This window comes from Stegostoma tigrinum, chromosome 3 (assembly GCF_030684315.1).
Source record: "Stegostoma tigrinum isolate sSteTig4 chromosome 3, sSteTig4.hap1, whole genome shotgun sequence".
Taxonomy (NCBI): domain Eukaryota; kingdom Metazoa; phylum Chordata; class Chondrichthyes; order Orectolobiformes; family Stegostomatidae; genus Stegostoma; species Stegostoma tigrinum.
In genome coordinates, this window is record NC_081356.1 from 1,490,590 (window position 1) to 1,510,274 (window position 19,685).

The window sequence follows — 19,685 nt, forward strand, 5'->3', positions numbered from 1 at the left end:
TTCCAGCTTAGAATGCTGCACAAAATGAAAATGACCATATACAGGGCACAAATGATTAGTTACAGGAATGAAATAGCGATCACATTAAAATTACAACTATTCAACTAAAAAAAAGAGCAATATGCATCCTGCCGTAGGAAATTAAAAATTGAATGTGCCTGGTGAAAAGGATAGCCTTTCCAAGTTTTGAAATAAGATTACAAAGTGTGAAGCTGGATGAACACAGCAGGCCAAGCAGCATCTCAGGAGCAGAAGAGCTGACGTCTCGGGCCTAGGCCCTTCAAGTTTTGAAATGTGTATTTGCAATGAATGACAAGAAATTAGAGTAAGACCATTTTTATATACTTTAGTGAAAAATACAATTACAGGCTTTTTAACAGTTTAGAAAATCAAGTCACTTCTAAGATGTGTTTATATACATCAATAACATTATTGTTAAGAGATAGAAATTAAAATTATTTACAAGACACGTTAAAAATATTTTCTGCAAATAATATATCTTCAGATAGAATGTGTTAATAAATCACAGCTGCTGTTAATATTAATACTACAAAATTATTTGCCGAGGAAGTGGTCATGAAGAGTTCCCAAGTATATATAATAAATGCCCAAATTACAAATATGGCTCACAATTTTATCTTAAATGACAAAATCTGGTCATAGATTTGCTCCGTCATTAAAATGTAAGATTTCTCAACAGCATCCAGGAAATACAATGGCTCAGTTATGATCCTGGGATTAAATGCTTCTTGTACCAAGCTAATTTTTTTTCTCTTGAAGGTTCCAGTCATCTCCATGGATTCCTAAGTTAAAATAAGGAAAATACAAATGATTTTAGTTTATTTAAGTATTTGAGGAAAGTCTCAACATCTACCTTCCATTATGAAATATTTTGAACTGCTACTACATATATCTCACTGCCTTTTTTTACCACAGCCATCAAAATTAAGGCCTATGATTCCATATGTACCTGGGACATGCTGCAATAATACGAATGAGACCAGGTGAAGTCTCAGTTTGAGAATATAATTGCTTAATATAAAAAATGTTTATGTCAGAATATCTTTAACAAGCAAACTAAACTTCCACATTCCTAACAAATATCAAAGAATTACCATGTAAATCATTATTGATGCACTTCATTAATGGCTTCTTTAAAAACTTGACAAATCCATTTTATTTCCTTTGAGCATATTTTCACAATCCTTGTTTCTAAAGGAAAGTAGGAGTTTCTTGATCCTTTGATCTCGGAGCTCAAAATATTTTACTTAACTGCTTCTCTTCCCCGTCCCTGGGTTTCTGCACATCTTTCATTTACCCTCCCCTCAGATCACCCATCATTATCTGTTTCTGCCCACCTTGATCCAACTGCAGCAGTCACTTTGGTCAAACAGTCCATTACCTCCAAAGGTTAGGTTTAGCTTCCCTCCATTCCTACTGGATGTAGTCACATAGTGGTTACGGTGCTGGATTAGTCGTGTAGATGTTACTTTGAGCAAGTTATATTGTGGCTAGTTATGAAACTGAGATATATTACACTGCCACTTTATTTGCCGGCAATATGAATTAGCCCTGAAATTTTGTTCAAATGACTCTAATAGTCTTCAAGGAAGGGACCTTTCATGCTCAGAGATAATGGAATTCTCCAGCATCTGCAGTTCCCAAGATAATAAAAAATGTGAGGCTGGATGAACACAGCAGGCCAAGCAGCATCTCAGGAGCACAAAAGCTGACGTTTCGGGCCTAGACCCTTCATCAGAGAGGGGGATGGGGGGAGGGAACTGGAATAAATAGGGAGAGAGGGGGAGGCGGACCGAAGATGGAGAGAAAAGAAGATAGGTGGAGAGAGTATAGGCGGGGAGGTAGGGAGGGGATAGGTCAGTCCAGGGAAGACGGACAGGTCAAGGAGGTGGGATGAGGTTAGTAGGTAGATGGGGGTGTGGCTTGGGGTGGGAGGAAGGGATGGGTGAGAGGAAGAACAGGTTAGGGAGGCAGAGACAGGTTGGACTGGTTTTGGGATGCAGTGGGTGGGGGGGGGGGGAGAGAAGAGCTGGGCTGGTTGTGTGGTGCAGTGGGGGGAGGGGACGAACTGGGCTGGTTTAGGGATGCAGTAGGGGAAGGGGAGATTTTGAAACTGGTGAAGTCCACATTGATACCATTAGGCTGCAGGGTTCCCAGGTGGAATATGAGTTGCTGTTCCTGCAACCTTTGGGTGGCATCATTGTGGCACTGCAGGAGGCCCATGACGGACATGTCATCTAGAGAATGCGAGGGGGAGTGGAAGTGGTTTGCGACTGTGAGGTGCAGTTGTTTGTTGCGAACTGAGCGGAGGTGTTCTGCAAAGCGGTCTCCAAGCCTCCGCTTGGTTTCCCCAATGTAGAGGAAGCCACACCGGGTACAGTGGATGCAGTATACCACATTGGCAGATGTGCAGGTGAACCTCTGCTTAATGTGGAATGTCATCTTGGGGCCTGGGATAGGGGTGAGGGAGGTGGTGTGGGGGCAAGTGTAGCATTTCCTCATGCTCATTGGCTCAATTCTACCCATATTGTCTCAGTTTATGTGGTAGTGGTAGTCTTTTAATGCTATCAGAAGAGAGGCGGCAGTAAAATTAGTCATCAGGGGAAATGTCTCAAGAACGAACTATAAAAAATATAAGATCCCTCAGCAGTGGTTCAAGGTTCCATCCTTGGCCCTAACTATTCCTAGTGTGGACCGTGCTCCTCATTACATTGACAGTAACCATAGCATTTGCTTTCGTGTACATGTAATTAATACTCAGCTCTACATCCTTAGCAGCACCTTCTAATCCACGACAGGGTTAAATTGCTCGTAACTCAAAGATGAGTTTTCTCAAAATGAACAATGACAAGACAAAAACAACTCTGCCGATATTACTGTTTAATGTCTGTTATGTTTTGGAGTTGGTCATTCTTTGATGTAGTCCTTTGTTATCAGATGTTACTGGAATTGAATCTAACACCAATTTTGAAGCAGGTACATGCTCAGCAACATCTATTGAAGTACTAGAGTGATTGAGGGATGTAATATTAGAATACCTTACATCTAAAGAGAATCTTTCTGAAGGTGAATATAGTGAAACGAGGCTAGTTTTGAATTGTGAAACTGTTTTACTTTGAAGTTATTGCTTTAACAATCATGATTGGGCATACTTAATTGAATGGATATAACTTTCCATTATATATCATGTGGTAGTGCCTGTGTTGGACTGGGGTGGACAAAGTCAGAAGTCACATGACACCAGGTTATAGTCGAACAGGTTTATTTGAAATCTCACAAGCTTTCGGAGTGCAGCTCCTTCGTCAGGTGCAGTGAGAAAGCAGGGCACACAGACACAGAGTTTATAGACAGGGAGATCAAGGGCAGAGGGATCAAAAGATCAAACAACTGGTGTGAGTGGATTGTCAGATAATAATTCTCTGTAGGTTACCAAGAGTGTTAGACAGTCAGTAAGGTTTATGTCAGTGCTGTGATGTCTTGACAATCAGGCAGAGCCACTGGAATATACAAAGGTGACATCTCAGGTCAGATACTGAATTGGAGGTATGAGGTCTTGTCCAGAATCTGTCTCAGGGTTTTAACCTAGAATCAGGCTGGTTTTATTCCAAAATTTATAAATTCCAGCTTTTGGAATAAAACTAGCATAATCCTACCTTAGATAACAAGGTGTAGAGCTTGATGAACGCAGCAGGCCAAGCAGCATCAGAGGAGCAGAAAAGCTGATGTTTCAGTTCTGAAGAAGGGTCTAGGCCCGAAACGTCAGCTTTCCTGCTTTTCTGATGCTGCTTGGCCTGCTGTGTTCATCCAGCTCTACACCTTGTTATCTCAGATTCTCCAGCATCTGCAGTTCCTACTATCTTTAATCCTACCTTAATTGCCTTTGCTATGCATCTTTATTGGAAAAACATTTTTGAACTGAAGATGACAGATTACCTGTAATACTTTGCTTTGGCAAAGTGTATAATGTTCATGTTTACTAAATTTAATAACTATTTAATGAGAACCCCAAACTTGTGAAGTATTAAATTGATGCAGAAATTTGTTAAGTACTGACCTGGATTCTTAGGAAGCGTGGGTAAGCATAGCTTGGTAGATGTTTCACAACATGATTGTATACCTTTTTACCATCAAACTCTTGACCTTGTTTCAGGATGACAGCTGCCATTCCTATCCTGCCTTCATACCCTGCAGTGGGGACATGTAAATATTTAATGAAAACCTGTTTAAATTTAGAAATTTTTGAAAATTGTAACTATGCATTTTTTTATATGCATAACATAGGTACAGGTCAGAAAATACACTGATTTGCTCACATTTAATTTACAATAAATTTGAATTCATTATCTCCCAACCAATTTTCATTCATGAATATGAAAACAATCATAATCCTCAAAATCCCTGGATGTCATCCACCAGGATCCCATAAACAGGTGAAGAGCTGCCTAACTAACAAGAACCAGAGGGGGGATAAACAGGCCAATTTCACTTTGACAACTGGCACCTGGTGAGTGTCACAAGGGTCAGTACTGGGGCTTTGATGATCTGTACGCGATATTCATGACTTGGATGAGGGATTGAAATGACTATGTCCACATTTATGCCTTGGTAATATTACTGGAGACAAGCATGAAAGTGCAGTTAAACCTACAATCAGATCATAAATGATCTTATTGATTGGCAGAAATTGCTGGAGAAACTCAATCGATCTGAAGAAGTCACCAGACTCGAAACCTTTACTGTTTCTCTCTCCACAGATACTGCCATACCTGCTAAATTTCTCCAGCAATTTGTTTTTATTTCAGATTTCCAACATTCAGTTCATTGTTTAATAATTTTGAATGCAAAGCAGACTCAAGGGTGTCAAATCCTGTTCCTATTTCTTGTGCTGCTACGTACTTTCCTGAAGTATTGATTTCCTGAAGTATTGATTTCCTAAAGTGACCTACCCATACATTTCCAGAAGTTCCACTGGTTCTCCTAATGGAATTAGAAGCCTCTTGAAATTTTCAGCCCAGTTTTTAAAATGAATTTGCAAGTTTTGCTCTGCAAAAGGATGTCATCAAGGTTACTTTTGTCTCTTGGTGATGCCTATGACAGTTTAGGCAAGCAGTTGATGAGTTAATTTCAGGATCATAACCACAATTGGTTCAAAGAGCAGGAGTAAACAGACAAATAAGAAAAAAATAGTACTGCATTGAAATAGGCCATTTGGCCCATCGAGTCTACACCAATGCATGATGCCTTTTCTTTTCACTCACTGTATCCCTTTATTTCCTGCCTTGTTATGCATCTGTCATAATGTTTGTTAAACACTGCTATTGCACCCACTTCTACCATCTCCTCTGGCAGTTTAAAGCAATAAGCTGCAGGTCAAGTTTCCTCAATTGCCCACCAATCTACTTCTCACTTGACCTGCCTCTGTAGTTCTAATGTTAAACTTAGCAGGAATAGCTGAAAAAAGTGCCAATGAAATTTAACCCTATATTCTCTAAAATTTGGTCAGAACCTCACTAGAGTTCTACACATTTTGTACTTTCAGAACCCACAAAAAAAAAATTTCCTTCAGCTGTGCAATATGGGTTCCCCATTTCAATTTCTGTTTTCCTTTCACTCATGTCTCTTCATCCAGTGTACATTTGAAAAATACGATACAATTAGCTAAGTTTAAATTACACCTGAATGTCATTAACTTTTTTTTAAAATCTGAAATGAATTAAAGACATTTTACATAACCATCCTTCACCTTGGACAGCTACTCCATAGACATTAGCTTCTTCTACAATGTCCAACATTCCCATCATTTCGGCCACCTCTGTGGTCGCAACGTTTTCCCCCTTCCACCTATAAATAAGGATATTCAGATCAGTGGTTACATTGCTAACATGGGAAAGACTGAGTTCACTTAAAGAGAAATTTCATGGCTGATTTTATTTTTCTGTGTGAAGCATTGAGTACTCATTTAATGTAGCCATATTTCTTTGAATGGTAAAACTTTTATTATTCTTTAAATGTACTAATCTTTGTTGAAATAAAATGATTTTTGAAGAAAGTGTCTAAGCTTGTTTCTGCTTCATGTAATGAAAGTAGATAGAACCTATTTCTGAATCTGTTTGTAGTCTGATTTTGCATGCTGGTGGGTGTGTGGAACGTGCTGCTGGCAGTGGTAGTGGAGTCAGATAATTTAGATACCTTTAAGCGACTCTTGGATAGGCACATGGAGGATAGTAAAATGTAGGGTATGCAATGTAGTTTGATCCGAGTAGGATAATAGGTCAGCACAACATTGTGGGCCGAATGGCCTGCACTGTGCTGTACTGTTCTATGTTCTTCTGGAAGTTATTGCATGGTTAGTTTTCATGTTCATAAAGTGTCAAATACCAATTCTATTTAAGGTAAGTTAACAAGGTCACGTAATCAAAGTAAATTTGCCCAAACCTGACAAGAACAGAAACTAAGGTAAAATCACAAGTTCAACCTAAATCAACAACCTGATCCTGCAGATTTGAAATGAAAGCTAGAAACTTCTGTTTGGCTACAAATATTGAACTCAAATGAACCACATTTTTCATCCTCAATGGAGTAAAAGATCAAGAGCAGGTAAATATTTCAGAACCCCCTCCCCCTCCCCCATTTCTGATGAAGGGTCTAGGCCCAAACGTCAGCCTTCCTGCTCCTCTGATGCTGCTTGGCCTGCTGTGTTCATCCAGCTCCACACTTTGTTATTTTGGATTCTCCAGCAGCTGCAGTTCCCATTATCTCTGATACTGCGAAGCCTCTTCTAAGGATGCCTAACCTGAAGAAGTTACCCTCCTCCCTCTAGACAAACCTCAGGGGATCTCTCTCCCGCTGCAACTTCTCTTCACCTATCTTCTCCTCTATCCACTTTTGATCCGCCTCCCCCTCTCTCCTATTTATTTCAGAACCCTCTTCTCCTCCCCCATTTCTGATGAAGGCTCTGGGCCCGAAACATTAGCCTTCCTGCTCCTATGATGCTGCTTGGCCGCTGTGTTCATCCAGCTCTACACCTTGTTATCTCCGATTCTCCAGCATCTACAGTTCCTACTAATTCTAAATATTAATTTGTTTACCTAAAGGTATCCCCAATCCGATCACGGAAGTAAACGTAGCCGTCCTGACTCTCAGACATGAGATCCCCGGTGTTGAAATACAGATCCCCTTTTTTAAATACGTCTTCCAACAGCTTCTGCTGTGAGAATTTCTTGTTTCCAGCGTAACCACTGAATGGGTTCCATTTAGTCACTGGAGAAATGAGGAGTCCAGTCTCCCCTAGCGTAGGACAAGAATAAATTGATCATATTAGTTTGTAACGATATGGCTAAGATACGACTACAGTGGAAAACGTAGAGCCAGCAGTGCATACCATCTAAACTCCTCCTGTTTTTAGTTGCCACACACTTATTATCAGTTTCAGGATGCTCCAACACAATACCTTTTCACTGTAATTGCTGTTGTAATATTTTTAAAAAGCATCCAATTTTCTTGCACAGCAAAGCCCCACAAGTGGAAATAGAAAATACAGCCCATTCATTTGAAATTTAAAAATACCGACTCACAAGCCTCAGTTTACCCTCTTCATTCTCAAGTATAATAATGGGAACTGACAATCCACAAGGATTCCAACTCTACCTTTAGATCATGCGATCCTGTAACCATAAGGATGATGACTTTGCATTTGATAAGACAACATGCAAGATAAATAATGATAGAGTCTGCATTTGTGTAAGATAGTATCTTTTAAGATATATCTGGACATTCTTGGGCAGGGAGCAAAAGGATACAGACCCTTAGAAAATAGATGACAGCTTTAGACAGAGGATCTTGATTAGTGTGGGCTTGGAGAGCTGAAGGGCCTGGTCCTGTGCTATAATTTTCTTTTCTCTTTTCTCTGATTCTCATGAACAAACCTATGTTGTGGAATAGCACGATATAGAAATTGAGCAGAGATCTAATGAAGTTATTCCACATTGTTCACAAAGCGCAGGTTACATCTATGGGTAACCTATCCAGAGGTCTGACTAATGATCTGAAAGTGGGGGTTTAAATTCCAGTCAACAAGACATTGGAGGGAATTTAAACTCAATCATTTAAATAAATCTGGAATTAAAAAAAGCTTGTATCAATAATGATTTCAATAAATTTCAATGTCAGATTGCCATGAGATTGTCTGGATTGCTCATATTCTTCAGATCAAGGGGAGGAAATGTGCTGGCTTTAGCCGTTCTACCCTATTGGTGATTTCAGACCCATGAGAGATAGCAGCGCAGGCTGGAGGGTGTTGGGAATTTTCAACATTCTTCACTTTGGATTCCATAAGTGTCATGGCATTTGGTGGTTCATGGGCAAGGAATGCAAGATGGCTGTCGGTACTCTTCCTCATGAATTATATTCCTTAACACTGAACATGAGCTGCCCGTGGCAGAGAATGTACTGTATTCAGAGGACTTCCATATCCATCACAAAGAATGGTTGGGCGGCATCATTATAGATTGAGTTGGTTGAATCTGGACAAACGTATTTATCAAGCTGGACCATTAGTAGCCAATGAGCGAACTCCTGAAAGGGAAATAAAAACTGAAGGAACTGCAGATGTTGTAAATCAAAGAAAAAATAGAGATTGCTAGACATTTCAGGTTGAGTGACTCTTCCTGAGAAAGGGTGACCAGACCCAAAACCTTAAGAGTTAAGTGGAGAGAAATCAGAGTTAAGGTTTCGGGTCGGGCCACCCTTTGAGGAAGAGTCACTCAACCTGAAATGTTAACTCTGATTTCTCTCCATGGATGCTGCTAGACCTGCTGAGCTTTTCCAGAAATTCCTACTTTGTCTAGCGAGAGGGAAAAACCAAATTGTCCTTATGTCCACTGATGCACCTGTAAGAAATGTATCAGTTCAGAAAAGTGTTGGTAGGGGTGACCACTGGACGGTCCTTGTCGAGTTGAAGGCCACTGAGTCAAAAGGAATAGATTCAGAACCAATCTAAATGCTTGAAACTTGATAACCACGATGTGCTGCAAATCATCACCTATTGCTGAAATATTTCCACCACAGTCTCACCAACAAAATTGTCCACATCCACACCATTACCACTGAGGGAGGGGATCAGCTCTGATTCAGTAAGCCGTGTAAGACAGCATGACAGGAACGACGCTAAGGATCCATGAAAATTATGTGCCAACCTGGAGAAGCTACTGCACAGGACAACATGCATGCAGTAAAAGTAAAACCAGCATTCTACAGTCAGAGCTAAATGTTCCACAACTAACAGACTAGATCAAAATCCCACCACAATAATTAATGAGTGGTAGTGGGCAGTGGGATCAGTAGTTAATGTAAAACATAGCAAATGCTGGTGATCTGAAATTAGAACAGAAAGTGGCAGAGAAACTCAGCAGATCCGACAGTATTTGAGGACAGAGAAACCAAATTAATGTTTTGAGTCCAACGACACTTCTTTGGAACTGCAGCAGAGAAATTCAGACATCTAATGACTCAATGAAAGCAAGAGGAGCAGGCTCTGTGGATGTCTTCATCCTCAACAATGGCAGAGATCAACAAAAGCATGAAAGACAAGGCTGAAGTGTTTGCAACCATCTTCAGCCAGAAAAGGCAAGAGATGATTAGTTTCACTCTTGTGAAGCCCGCAGTACAGGAGCCTCAATTCCGTCAATTCACTTCACTCCTCCCAGATATCACTGACTATATTGGACCTGGCAAAAGGCCATGGTATTGTTTGCTACAAAGCTGAAAACGTGTACTTCAGGCTAGCCTAGTACCTGGTCAAACAGTTACAATAATGGCTTTAACCCAGATTGTAATTGAATATAATTCTTCTGCTGCTGATGGCTTAAAGTGTCTTGTGTATGCCCAATTTTGACATTGTTACATTTATTCAAGCTGTTTCATTTAGCATAATGGTTCTGTACACAACACAATGGAGGGTCTGCATAAGGACTGTGCTCTCCTACCAACGGTTATTCCGAACATTACTGGCTTGGATAGCTTCATCTGGGACACGGTTACACATCAAGTAGATGATTCTCTCCTTTTGGTTCCTTTATCATTTGTTGCAGACCCAGTCCAGCAGCTATGTCCTTTAAACTCAGCTAGCTACCCCCAAGCCATTTTTGGTAAAGGACAGATATATACTCTGTCCTTGCTGCCTCACTGCTTCCTCCAAGCATGATTTTCCAGTACTCATTCCTCAGTTGAGATAGAGACAGAGTACGGGATATGTGATAATCAGCAGGAAAATTCCTAATCATGTGTGACCTGATGCCATGAAATCTCATGATGCCCAGAGTCAGTATTGAGGACCCTCAGGACAACTACTCCCTGGCTGTGCCACCAATGTTCTCACAAAGCTCTGAGACTGCATGGCCACTAGGAGGTTCCTCGTACACAATATACCAATGCACTGGCTGTAGTGCATGGCCTTTGGAGGTCTTGGATATCATTTTTAACGGGAATGTTGCAAATAGCTCTGGTGCTTCCGGTGGAACAGGGCCGCACCAAAGAATGGGAATGGTGGCGGTGTCTGGAACATTGTCTGTAAGATATCACTCTGTGAGAATGACTATTTTGGCATGTCTATGGGACAGCTTCTCTTAATTTTGACCCAATCTACTCAGATGTTAGTAAGAAATGGTTTGCTGTGCCTGCAGCTGCCACTGTGTCTTTGTTGAAGCTAGCAATCTGTCCATTCCATTCCTTTCTGCTTTGCATTATTATAATGGAATGGTTTGCCAGACTGCTCCAGACGGCTGAGATAGCAAGGTGTACAGCTGGATGAACAACAGCAGGCCAAGCAGCAGAGGAGCAGGATGGCTGACATTTCAGGCCTTTCTGAAGAAGGGTCTAGGCACGAAACGTCAGCCTTCCTGCTCGGCCTGCTGTGTTCATCCAGCTCTACACCTTGTTATCTCAGATTCTCCAGCATCTGCAGTTCCTGTTATCTCTGCTCCAGAGGGCTGTTAGGAGTGTGTGAACCTAGAGTCACACAATGACCAGACAGGGATAAACTAGCTTAGACATACATGGTGAGTTTTTTATGACAGTTAATAGTGGTTATGTGGTCACACAAGGTTAGCTTTTTAATTGTATATCTTCAGTGATCAAATTTGATTGAATATGTCTTGCCCCCAAAATGCTACTGAGCCAGTGACCCTTCAGCAGCGCCTCCAACCCCCACGTTGGTAAGCAAGGTAACTGACCCTTGAATTCACTTTGTTGCAGGACCCTCTGAAGAGCTCCTTCTGTTTTCCCTGAGTAAGTAATGCAGGTTATGCAGTTTGAGTTGTGTGATATCAGGATAGTGCCAAATCAGTGCTTCCTGGTGTATCCTGCAGAAAGTGGAGTGTTGTTGGGACACACTGCACCACACAAAGAAACCTTTCACCCTTGAGCTCCCCATCTAACTGCATTGTTGGTATGCGTACACCACATGGACTGAAGTGGTTCAAGGTAGCTTGCACTTAGGGATGGGTACCATATGCTGGCAGTGGCCACATTCTACATATGAATTAAAAAAGCTCCTGGCAAAGAACAGTTACAAAGCCTTTCCAGTTTTAAATGCATTTGCACTTAACATTTTGTTAGGTTATTTCACTACAGAGAGCTTTGAGACATTCTTCTATTTATTAGCACTGGATAATTTCACAGAAAAATAGATGTTTTGTGATACAGATGGAAGTTACTCAGCACTGCATGTCTGTACTGACAGGTAGTTGTTACCTTCTTTCAAAAAGGAGGTAATTCTCTTTAAACATACCTTTGCTGACCTTTTCACACCACCCTTGTTCATTTCTTATGGGTGTTTCCTTCTGAGCATCATATTTCACCAGTTTATATGACAGAAATGCCTGAAGAATAAAACAATGGGGAAGGAGTTACTTTTTGGTTTAATTATCTCTGAATGTTAAGATAACGTCACTCCTAACCCTCACTGGTCAGCCAAACAGTCTGGGCACATGTTCAAATTGCATCATGAGCGCTGTTGGAATTTAACTTTAATTAATCATTCTAGAATTGAAAACTCAAGAATGGCATGACATTAAAGTTAAGTCCAGCCATTATAATCCAGTCCAGTAACTTTGCTGGTGCGGAAAATTATAGAAACTATTGTTTAGAACACAATTAATGGTTACAAGTATGTTTGCCATTGACTGCGCAGAACTGATTACTGATCTATGATAGCACAAAGTAAGACAGTATGGAGTCAACACAGTTAGGAGCTGGAGGAACACAGCAGAGGAGCAGGAAAGTCAATGTTTCGGGCCGAGACCCTTCGTCAGGACTGTGGTAAGCACAAGGAAGTTTGGTGTACTTATGATCCTTGATGTCCAAATGGGCGGAGAAAAAGCATTGGTTGAGGATGTGGATCCAATGAAAAACAGTAGTGGTCCTTTGTAGGTCTAGGAGAGAGAAGCTCTGTGCTGGGGTAAGGCTGACTGTCATGAGAGAAGATGCCGGCACATAGCTGAGAGTGTGGAGCTGAGGGTCCACAGAGAAAACTGTTTCTAGAGGCTCTGGGGGTACTGTCAATAATGGTTATCACTGTTTGGTTCAACCTGGGATGGTCTAAATGTTGTTTGCAGTCCATGGGGAATGATCCAGCTGTGTTGGCAGGTAGTGAGAAAGGGGATGTGGCTGTAGTACCAGGTTTGTTTCAGTATGTGGTCAAAGAGCTTCGGGGCGAGGAGATCACCAGAGGGTTGTAGTGAGAGAGAGATCCACTGAGGTCTTTCGGGAGGGAGCAGGACGACTTCTTCAAGGTGGGTACCCTTAGAAGAGGGTCCTCTGATGCTGCCTGACCTGCTGTCTTCTTCCAGCTCCACACTGTATAGGCTCTGACTCCAACACCTGCAATTTTTGCTATCTCCAAGACTTGTACAGAGTTCAGGCAAGGGTTGGTAAGTGACAAAAACCAAAAGAACTGTGGGTGCTGTAAATCAGGAAGAAAAACAAAGTTGCTGGAAAAGCTCAGCAGGTCTGGCAGCGCCTATGAAGAAAAGAATCAGAGGTACCATTTCAGGTCCAGTGACCCTTCCTCAGAACTGAAACATTAACTGATTTTTTTTCTTCACAGATGCTGCCAAGTTGCTGAACTCTCCCAGCAACTTCTGTTTTTGTTCCTGATAAGTGACAATCCCCATTTCAGAGTCAGACAATGACTATCTCCAGCAAGAGAGAACATAACTATCTCCTACCGATGTCCAACAGCATTACCAACTGTGTCTGAACTCTTAAAATAGCCTGGGAGCATTCCACTGACTGGAAATGTAACTGGAAAATCATTTACACAAATGAATTGGATGAGGATTTAGGAAGGACGGTTAGTAAGTTTGTGGATGACACCAAGATTGGTAGTACAGTGGACAGTGAAGGCGGTTATCTGGGAATGTAGCGATATCTTGAACATCTGGGGCAGTGGGCCGAGGAACAGCAGATGGGATTTAATTCAGATAAATGTGAGGTGTTCCATTTTGGTAAGGCAAGCCAGGACAGGACTTAACACAGTCAATGGTAGGGCCCTGGGAGTGTTCCAGAACAAAGAGAACCAGGGTTAGAGGTCCACAGCTCCTTGAAAGTGGAGTCACAGGTGGACAGGGTGGTGAAGGAAGCATTCAGCTTCTAGCTTTCATCGGTCAGAGCGTGGAGTACTGGGGTCGGGACATCTTGTTGCAGCTGTACAAGATGTTGGTGAGGCCACATTCGGGATACCGCGTGCAGTTCTGGTCACCCTACTATAGAAAGGATATTGTTGCACTAGAAAAAGGTAATGCAGAAAAAATTTATGAGGATACTACCTGGACTGGAAGGTTTGAGTTATGAGGAGAGTCTGGATAGACTGGGACTTTATTCCCTGGAGCGTAGGACACTGTTGAGTGACCTTGTAGAGGTGTGTAAAATCATGTGAGGCATAGATAAGATAGATAGCTGACAGCATTTCCCCATGGTAGGGGAGCCTGAAATTAGAGGGTATACGTTTAAGGTGAGAGAGGAGAGATACAAAAGGGTCGAGAGGGGCAATTTTTTCCACACAGAGTGGTGGGTGTCTGGAGTAGGCTGCCAGAGATAGTGGTTGAGGCAAGTACAATTTTGTCATTTAAGAAACATTTAGATGGGTACATGGATGGGATAGGTATGGAGGGTTATGGGCCAAATTCAGACAAATGGGATTAGTTTAAATTGTGAAAATTGGACAGCATAGGCAAGTTGGGCCAAAGGGCCTGTTTCCATGTTGTTACCCTCTAAGGCTCTGTGAATCTAGATCAACCATGTAAGTACAGCAGCTACAACAGAATTCTTGAATTAGTAACTCACCCCCTGATTCTCAAAACTTCTATCATCCACATTGAGTTTGGCTGGAAGAAATTCAACAATATCTGAACAGCAAATGATAAACAGCTTAGTCTTCACTTAAAACATTCAATCCCTCCTCCAACACTGGAGCACAGTATCATGAGGGTATTACATTGACAAGACACACAGCAGCAACTCACTAAACCTCTTCCAGCACCAACATCCAAACCCTCTCTCTGTTTCTAGCTGCAATGGCTGATCTGAACTGGAAGCCCAAATACCTGTTCTCCCCTTCACTCCACCCCACTTTCAGATTGCTGAGGTCAGTCTCCAAAGATTTCAGTGTGCTGGTTCCAATCAAGCTGGCAACTGTCACAACAGCTAACTGATCTAAAAATTGATCCTGAGATCCTGTCCCTCTGCATGCTGTCCACATGGCCCAGATGATCACAGCCACAAAGCCTGGCTTGGTCACAAACTGAAGACTAGCCAACTGGATGGTAGCTGCCAAGGCTGTCAGCTACATTTTCCTACTTATTACCTGCAATTGGGTGAAAATCTAGTCTATTATCTCACCAAGGCTTTTCAACATGGCCAGACAAGAAGTGAATAGAGGAGACATACACAAAATACTTTCAGCTCCTCAACTGATGCTGTCACATTGAGTTTGTTTCAGAATGAGACTTCAGTAATATTATCTGGGTGAGCTGTTGGTGTTCCTTGATAATGCTGAGATGTAAACAAAACTGTTAAAAATAGTTAGCAGACAATGCAGCAATTTTAGAGGCAGAAATGAAGTTAGAGTTTAAATTGTTGGATGTGGGCATTGTTGGCTGGCCAGCAAGGGGAACTTGAGACAGCTACCTGTCTCAAGTTCCCCTTGAATATGATTGGAGATGTTAATCTGGTGCAAACAGGGAGCCCTGGCAGCCATAAAGAAAAGGGTGAGTGTCAGAGATGCAGTCACTCTGGTGTCTGGCTCTGTATAAGGCAGTATCATAGATAAGCACTGTTTGTGTGTAAATGAAGGGAGACTTGGTGACGGGATGGTGGAATTATCTCAGTGGCGATGGGATGGAACAGTATCAGTTTTAGTCACCAGTTCAAGGGCTGGGGAATCTGTATCAGGGTTTTTGATTAGGTTAAGACGGCTGGCAGAAGCCTTGAATTTGGTTTAACCCTGAATGAGATGCAGAGGCCATCTGGGATGTCAGTTTAATGACATAACTGTGCAAAAACACCGACTAGCTGAAGCCCAACTGAACTTCATTCAGGCGCTACAACTGGCTTTATAATTGGAAAACACAGCAAGTGGAGCATATACAGGGACCCTGTAGATTTTCAAAAGGCTTTTGACAAGGAGCCACACAAAAGGCTGCTACACAAGATAAAAATGCACAACGTTATGGGTTATCTATTAGCATGGATAGGTGATTGGTTAACTAACAGGAAGCAAAGACGAGGGATAAATGAGAGATTTTCTGATTGGCGATCAGTGACTGGTGGTGTGCCTCAGGGATCAGTTTGGGACCGCAATTGTTTACAATTTACACAAATGATTTGGAGTTGGGGACCACGTGTAATGTGTCAAAGTTTGCAGATAACACTACAATTATGGATAGAGCAAAGCGTGTAGAGGCCTCTGGAAGTTTGCAGAGGGATGTAGATAGTTTAAGTGAGTGGGCAAAGGGCTGGCAGATGGAGTGCAATGTTGATAAAGGTGAGGTCATCCATTTTGGTAGGAATAACAGGAAAAAGGACAATTATTTGAATGGTAAAAAAATTACAGCATGCTGCTGTGCAGAGGGAACTGGGTGTCCTTGTGCACGAATCACAGAAGGTTGGTTTGCTGTTACAGCAGGTAAATAAGAAGGCAAATGGAATGTTGTCCTTCATTGCTAGACAGAATGAGTTTAAAAGCAGAGACGTTATGTTGCAGCTGTTCATGGTGCTGGTGTGAGGCCACACCCGGAGTACCGAGTGCAGTTTCGGTCTCCTTATGTGAGAAAGGATGTCCTGGCACTGGTGGGGGTTTGAGGAGATTCATTAGATTGATTCTGGAGTTGAGAGGATTGGCTTACGAGGAAAGACTGAGTAGGCTGGGATTATATTCTTGGAATTTAGAAGAATGAACAGGCATCTTATGGAAACATATGAAATTATGATGAGAATATACAAGATAGAACAAGGAGGGTTGTTTCCACTTACAGGTGAAACAAGAGCAAGAAGGCAGTGCCTCAAAATAAGGGAGAGCAGATATGGACCTCAATTAAGGAGGAACTTCTTCATCCAAAGGGTTGGGGGTCTGTGGAATTCCCTGCCCAGTGAAGGAGTTGAGGATTCCTCATTGAATGTTTTTAAAGGCAAGATGGATAATTTTTTGAACAATAAAGGAATGAGGGTTATGGTGAGAGGGTGGGTAAGTAGAACTAAGGCCATGAAAAGGATCTTATTGAATGGTGGATTAGGTTTGAAGGACCTGATGGCCTATTCCAGCTCCTAATTCTTATGTTCTTATATGAGTTGCAAGGTAATCCAATGGAAGTGGACACCTTCGCCAGGCCGACTGAGCCTGGGAAATACCACTTGAATGTAGCTGATTGCATAGCCTCACTCAGGGCATACCCTAAACACAGGAATTTTAGGTCTAGCCCACAGCAAAACCCAAAAATAAAGCCAAGCTTCAGCCAAACTGTTAATATTTCCTTCAGGATATGGGCTAGGACGCCATTGAAGTTGTTGCCTATATGCGACTCAAGACAGCAAGTCCCGCTACGCCTCAACTGAACTAGAGAACTCATAGGCCGGTACCCAGGAGAGGGCAACCATGGAAATTCCATCTATATCCGGGTTGGAACACTTACATTGCTTAGCAATATCAAAATAAGAACCATTCACAATAAGCTTCTTGTTAAATGATTAAACAGCCAACAAACTGAGAAGGAGTTTATTGAAATGAAGGGTGCAATACAATGTCCACTGTCTGACATAACATTTCACTGTTATAAAACAAACAGGGCGGCACGTTGGCTCAGTGGTTAGCACTGCAGCCTCACAGCACCAGGGACCCGGGTTTGATTCCAGTCTCGGATAACTGCGTGGAGTTTGCACATTCTCCCCATGTCTGCGTGGGTTTCCTCCAGGTGCTCCGGTTTCCTCCCACAGTCCAAAGATGTGCAGGTTATGTGGATCGGCCATGCTAAATTGCCCATAGTGTTCAGGGTGTGTGGGTTATGGGGGTGGGTCTGGGTGGGATGCTTCAAGGGCTGGTGTGGACTTGTTGGGCTGAAGGACCTGTTTCTACACTGTAAGGAATCTAACCTAATCTAATATAAAACATTCGCAAAAGGCAGTAATGTCTCAGTAACACAATCCTATAAGTTCTGAGGATGCATAACAAAGAACATAGAACATTACAGCACGGTACAGGCCCTTCGACCCTCCACGTTGTGCCAACCTGTCATACCAATCTGAAGCCCATCTAACCTATACTATTCCACGTACGTCCATATGCTTATCCAATGACGACTTAAATGTACCTAAAGTTGGCGAATCTCCTACCGTTGCAGGCAAAGCATTCCATTCCCTTACTACTGTCCGAGTAAAGAAACCACCTCTGACATCTGTCCTATATCTTTCACCCCTCAATTTAAAGCTATGCCCCCTCATGCTCGCCGTCAACATCCTAGGAAAAAGGCACTCCCTATCCACCCTATCTAACCCTCTGATTATTTTATATGTTTCAATTAAGTCACCTCTCAACCTCCTTCTCTCTCATGAAAACAGCCTCAAGTCCCTCAGCCTTTCCTCGTAAGACCTTCCCTCCATACCAGGCAACATCCCAGTAAGGCTCCTCTGCACCCTTTCCAAAGCTTCCACATCCTTCTTATAATGCGGTGACCAGAACTGTACGCAATACTCCAAATGCGGCCGCACCAGAGTTTTGTACAGCTTCACCATAACCTCTTGGTTCTGGAACTCGATCCCTCTATTAATAAAAGCTAAAACACTGTATGCCTTCTTAACAGCACTGTCAACCTGGGTGGCAACTTTCAAGGATGTGTGTACGTGGATACCGAGATCTCCCTGCTCATCCTTTACCATTAGCCCAGTACTTTGCCTTCTGGTTACTCCTACCAAAGTGCATCACCTCACACTTGTCTGCATTAAACTCCATTTGCCACCTCTCAGCCCAGCTCTGCAGCTTATCTATGTCTCTCTGCAACCTACAGCATCCTTCGTCACTATAAATGTTGTTTAAAAAAAAAAAAAAAAAAGTTGCTTAATCACAAATCTAGCTGCTATCAGGTTATCGAGTACCTGTCAGTCCCATCTCTTGACTACATCAGCTCACTCAGCATAACCAGACTTCCTTTCTTCCTGTTGAGAAGAATTAAGTGACTGCTCCCCTTTTATAAGGTTGTAACCTTATTGCTGAGTCAAGTTCTGCAGTGCACAACAAACAATGACTATTCTTTCGACCCTGTCTGGCAACTACTGCAGTGCTCTTCCTGTCTGGTCTGGGTAATGGAAGTGTATTTTGAGACAAATTATCTGTTCAACAATGGTCGGAGTCGATACATTTGCTGTGCTGTGATAGTCTTCAGCATTAATCTGAGGGTTTACACTGAGGTCGTTAGCCATGCTTTTGGGTGTACCCATTGTCACCAGGTGCCAGCTCTCAATATGATGTGGGGCCATGGCGCAAACATCTGAAGAACCTGGGAGTCATGCAGAATGTTAGCTACATGGTGTCTCCCTGGATAGTGGGCTCCAGCTACAGGAAGTATGGCCTGTGGTCACAGTCTGAGGGACTGAAATTCCTTCTTATTCAGGAATCTGGCTGGATGATGGCAGCAAGCTCTGCGTGTCACATGGGTGCAGTTGATGAGAGTCCATTCACTCAAGCCATGTATTTTTCCCTGTTTATTTCTCTCTCTCTCTCCCCAGCCCACCTCCATCAGGCTGGACTGTTTCTTCATCAGCCTAACCAGTCTCTGGTTAGGAGAAGGTGAGAATGAGTTCTTGCACTCAGGCTTCATGCCAGAGGCTATTTCTTTGGATTTCTGTTGTCAGACATCAGGCCTTTGGTTGTTCCTGCCAGCTCTGCATTCTCTCCCGTTACTTTTGGTCAGACACTACAGTGGAAAATGTAATTGAGGCACTGGCCTGTTCCTCAGTTCAAATTCTCCCTGTGTACTTCCAACCCCAGTCCCAGCCTGCCTTTAGTTAAATTGAATCTAATGCATTACAAAATCTTCTCTGAAAAGAACATTTGTCTCAGAGTTTTGAGCCAAAACCAGGAGGCACAGCACAAGCTGACGCAAACAGCTGTGAACAATAAC

At 42.3% G+C, this 19,685-nt stretch overlaps 1 protein-coding gene across 2 annotated transcripts in view; it reads right to left on the bottom strand.

Moving 5' to 3' along the window:
* Window positions 1-320: 320 nt before the first annotated feature.
* The window catches only part of LOC125450678 (long-chain fatty acid transport protein 6-like), a 54,297-nt gene continuing 34,932 nt past the window's right edge, over window positions 321-19,685 (bottom strand). Inside the window, exons 6-10 of one of the 2 annotated variants that reach the window (XM_059642682.1) lie at window positions 11,807-11,897; window positions 7,110-7,308; window positions 5,765-5,862; window positions 4,076-4,206; window positions 321-803 (exon numbers count right to left, since the gene is read on the bottom strand). In XM_059642682.1, the coding sequence (XP_059498665.1) occupies window positions 627-803; window positions 4,076-4,206; window positions 5,765-5,862; window positions 7,110-7,308; window positions 11,807-11,897 (696 nt within the window). In that variant the 3' untranslated portion in view covers window positions 321-626. The remainder of the gene's footprint in view (window positions 804-4,075; window positions 4,207-5,764; window positions 5,863-7,109; window positions 7,309-11,806; window positions 11,898-19,685) is intronic. The other variant, XM_059642686.1, reaches the window with a different exon arrangement.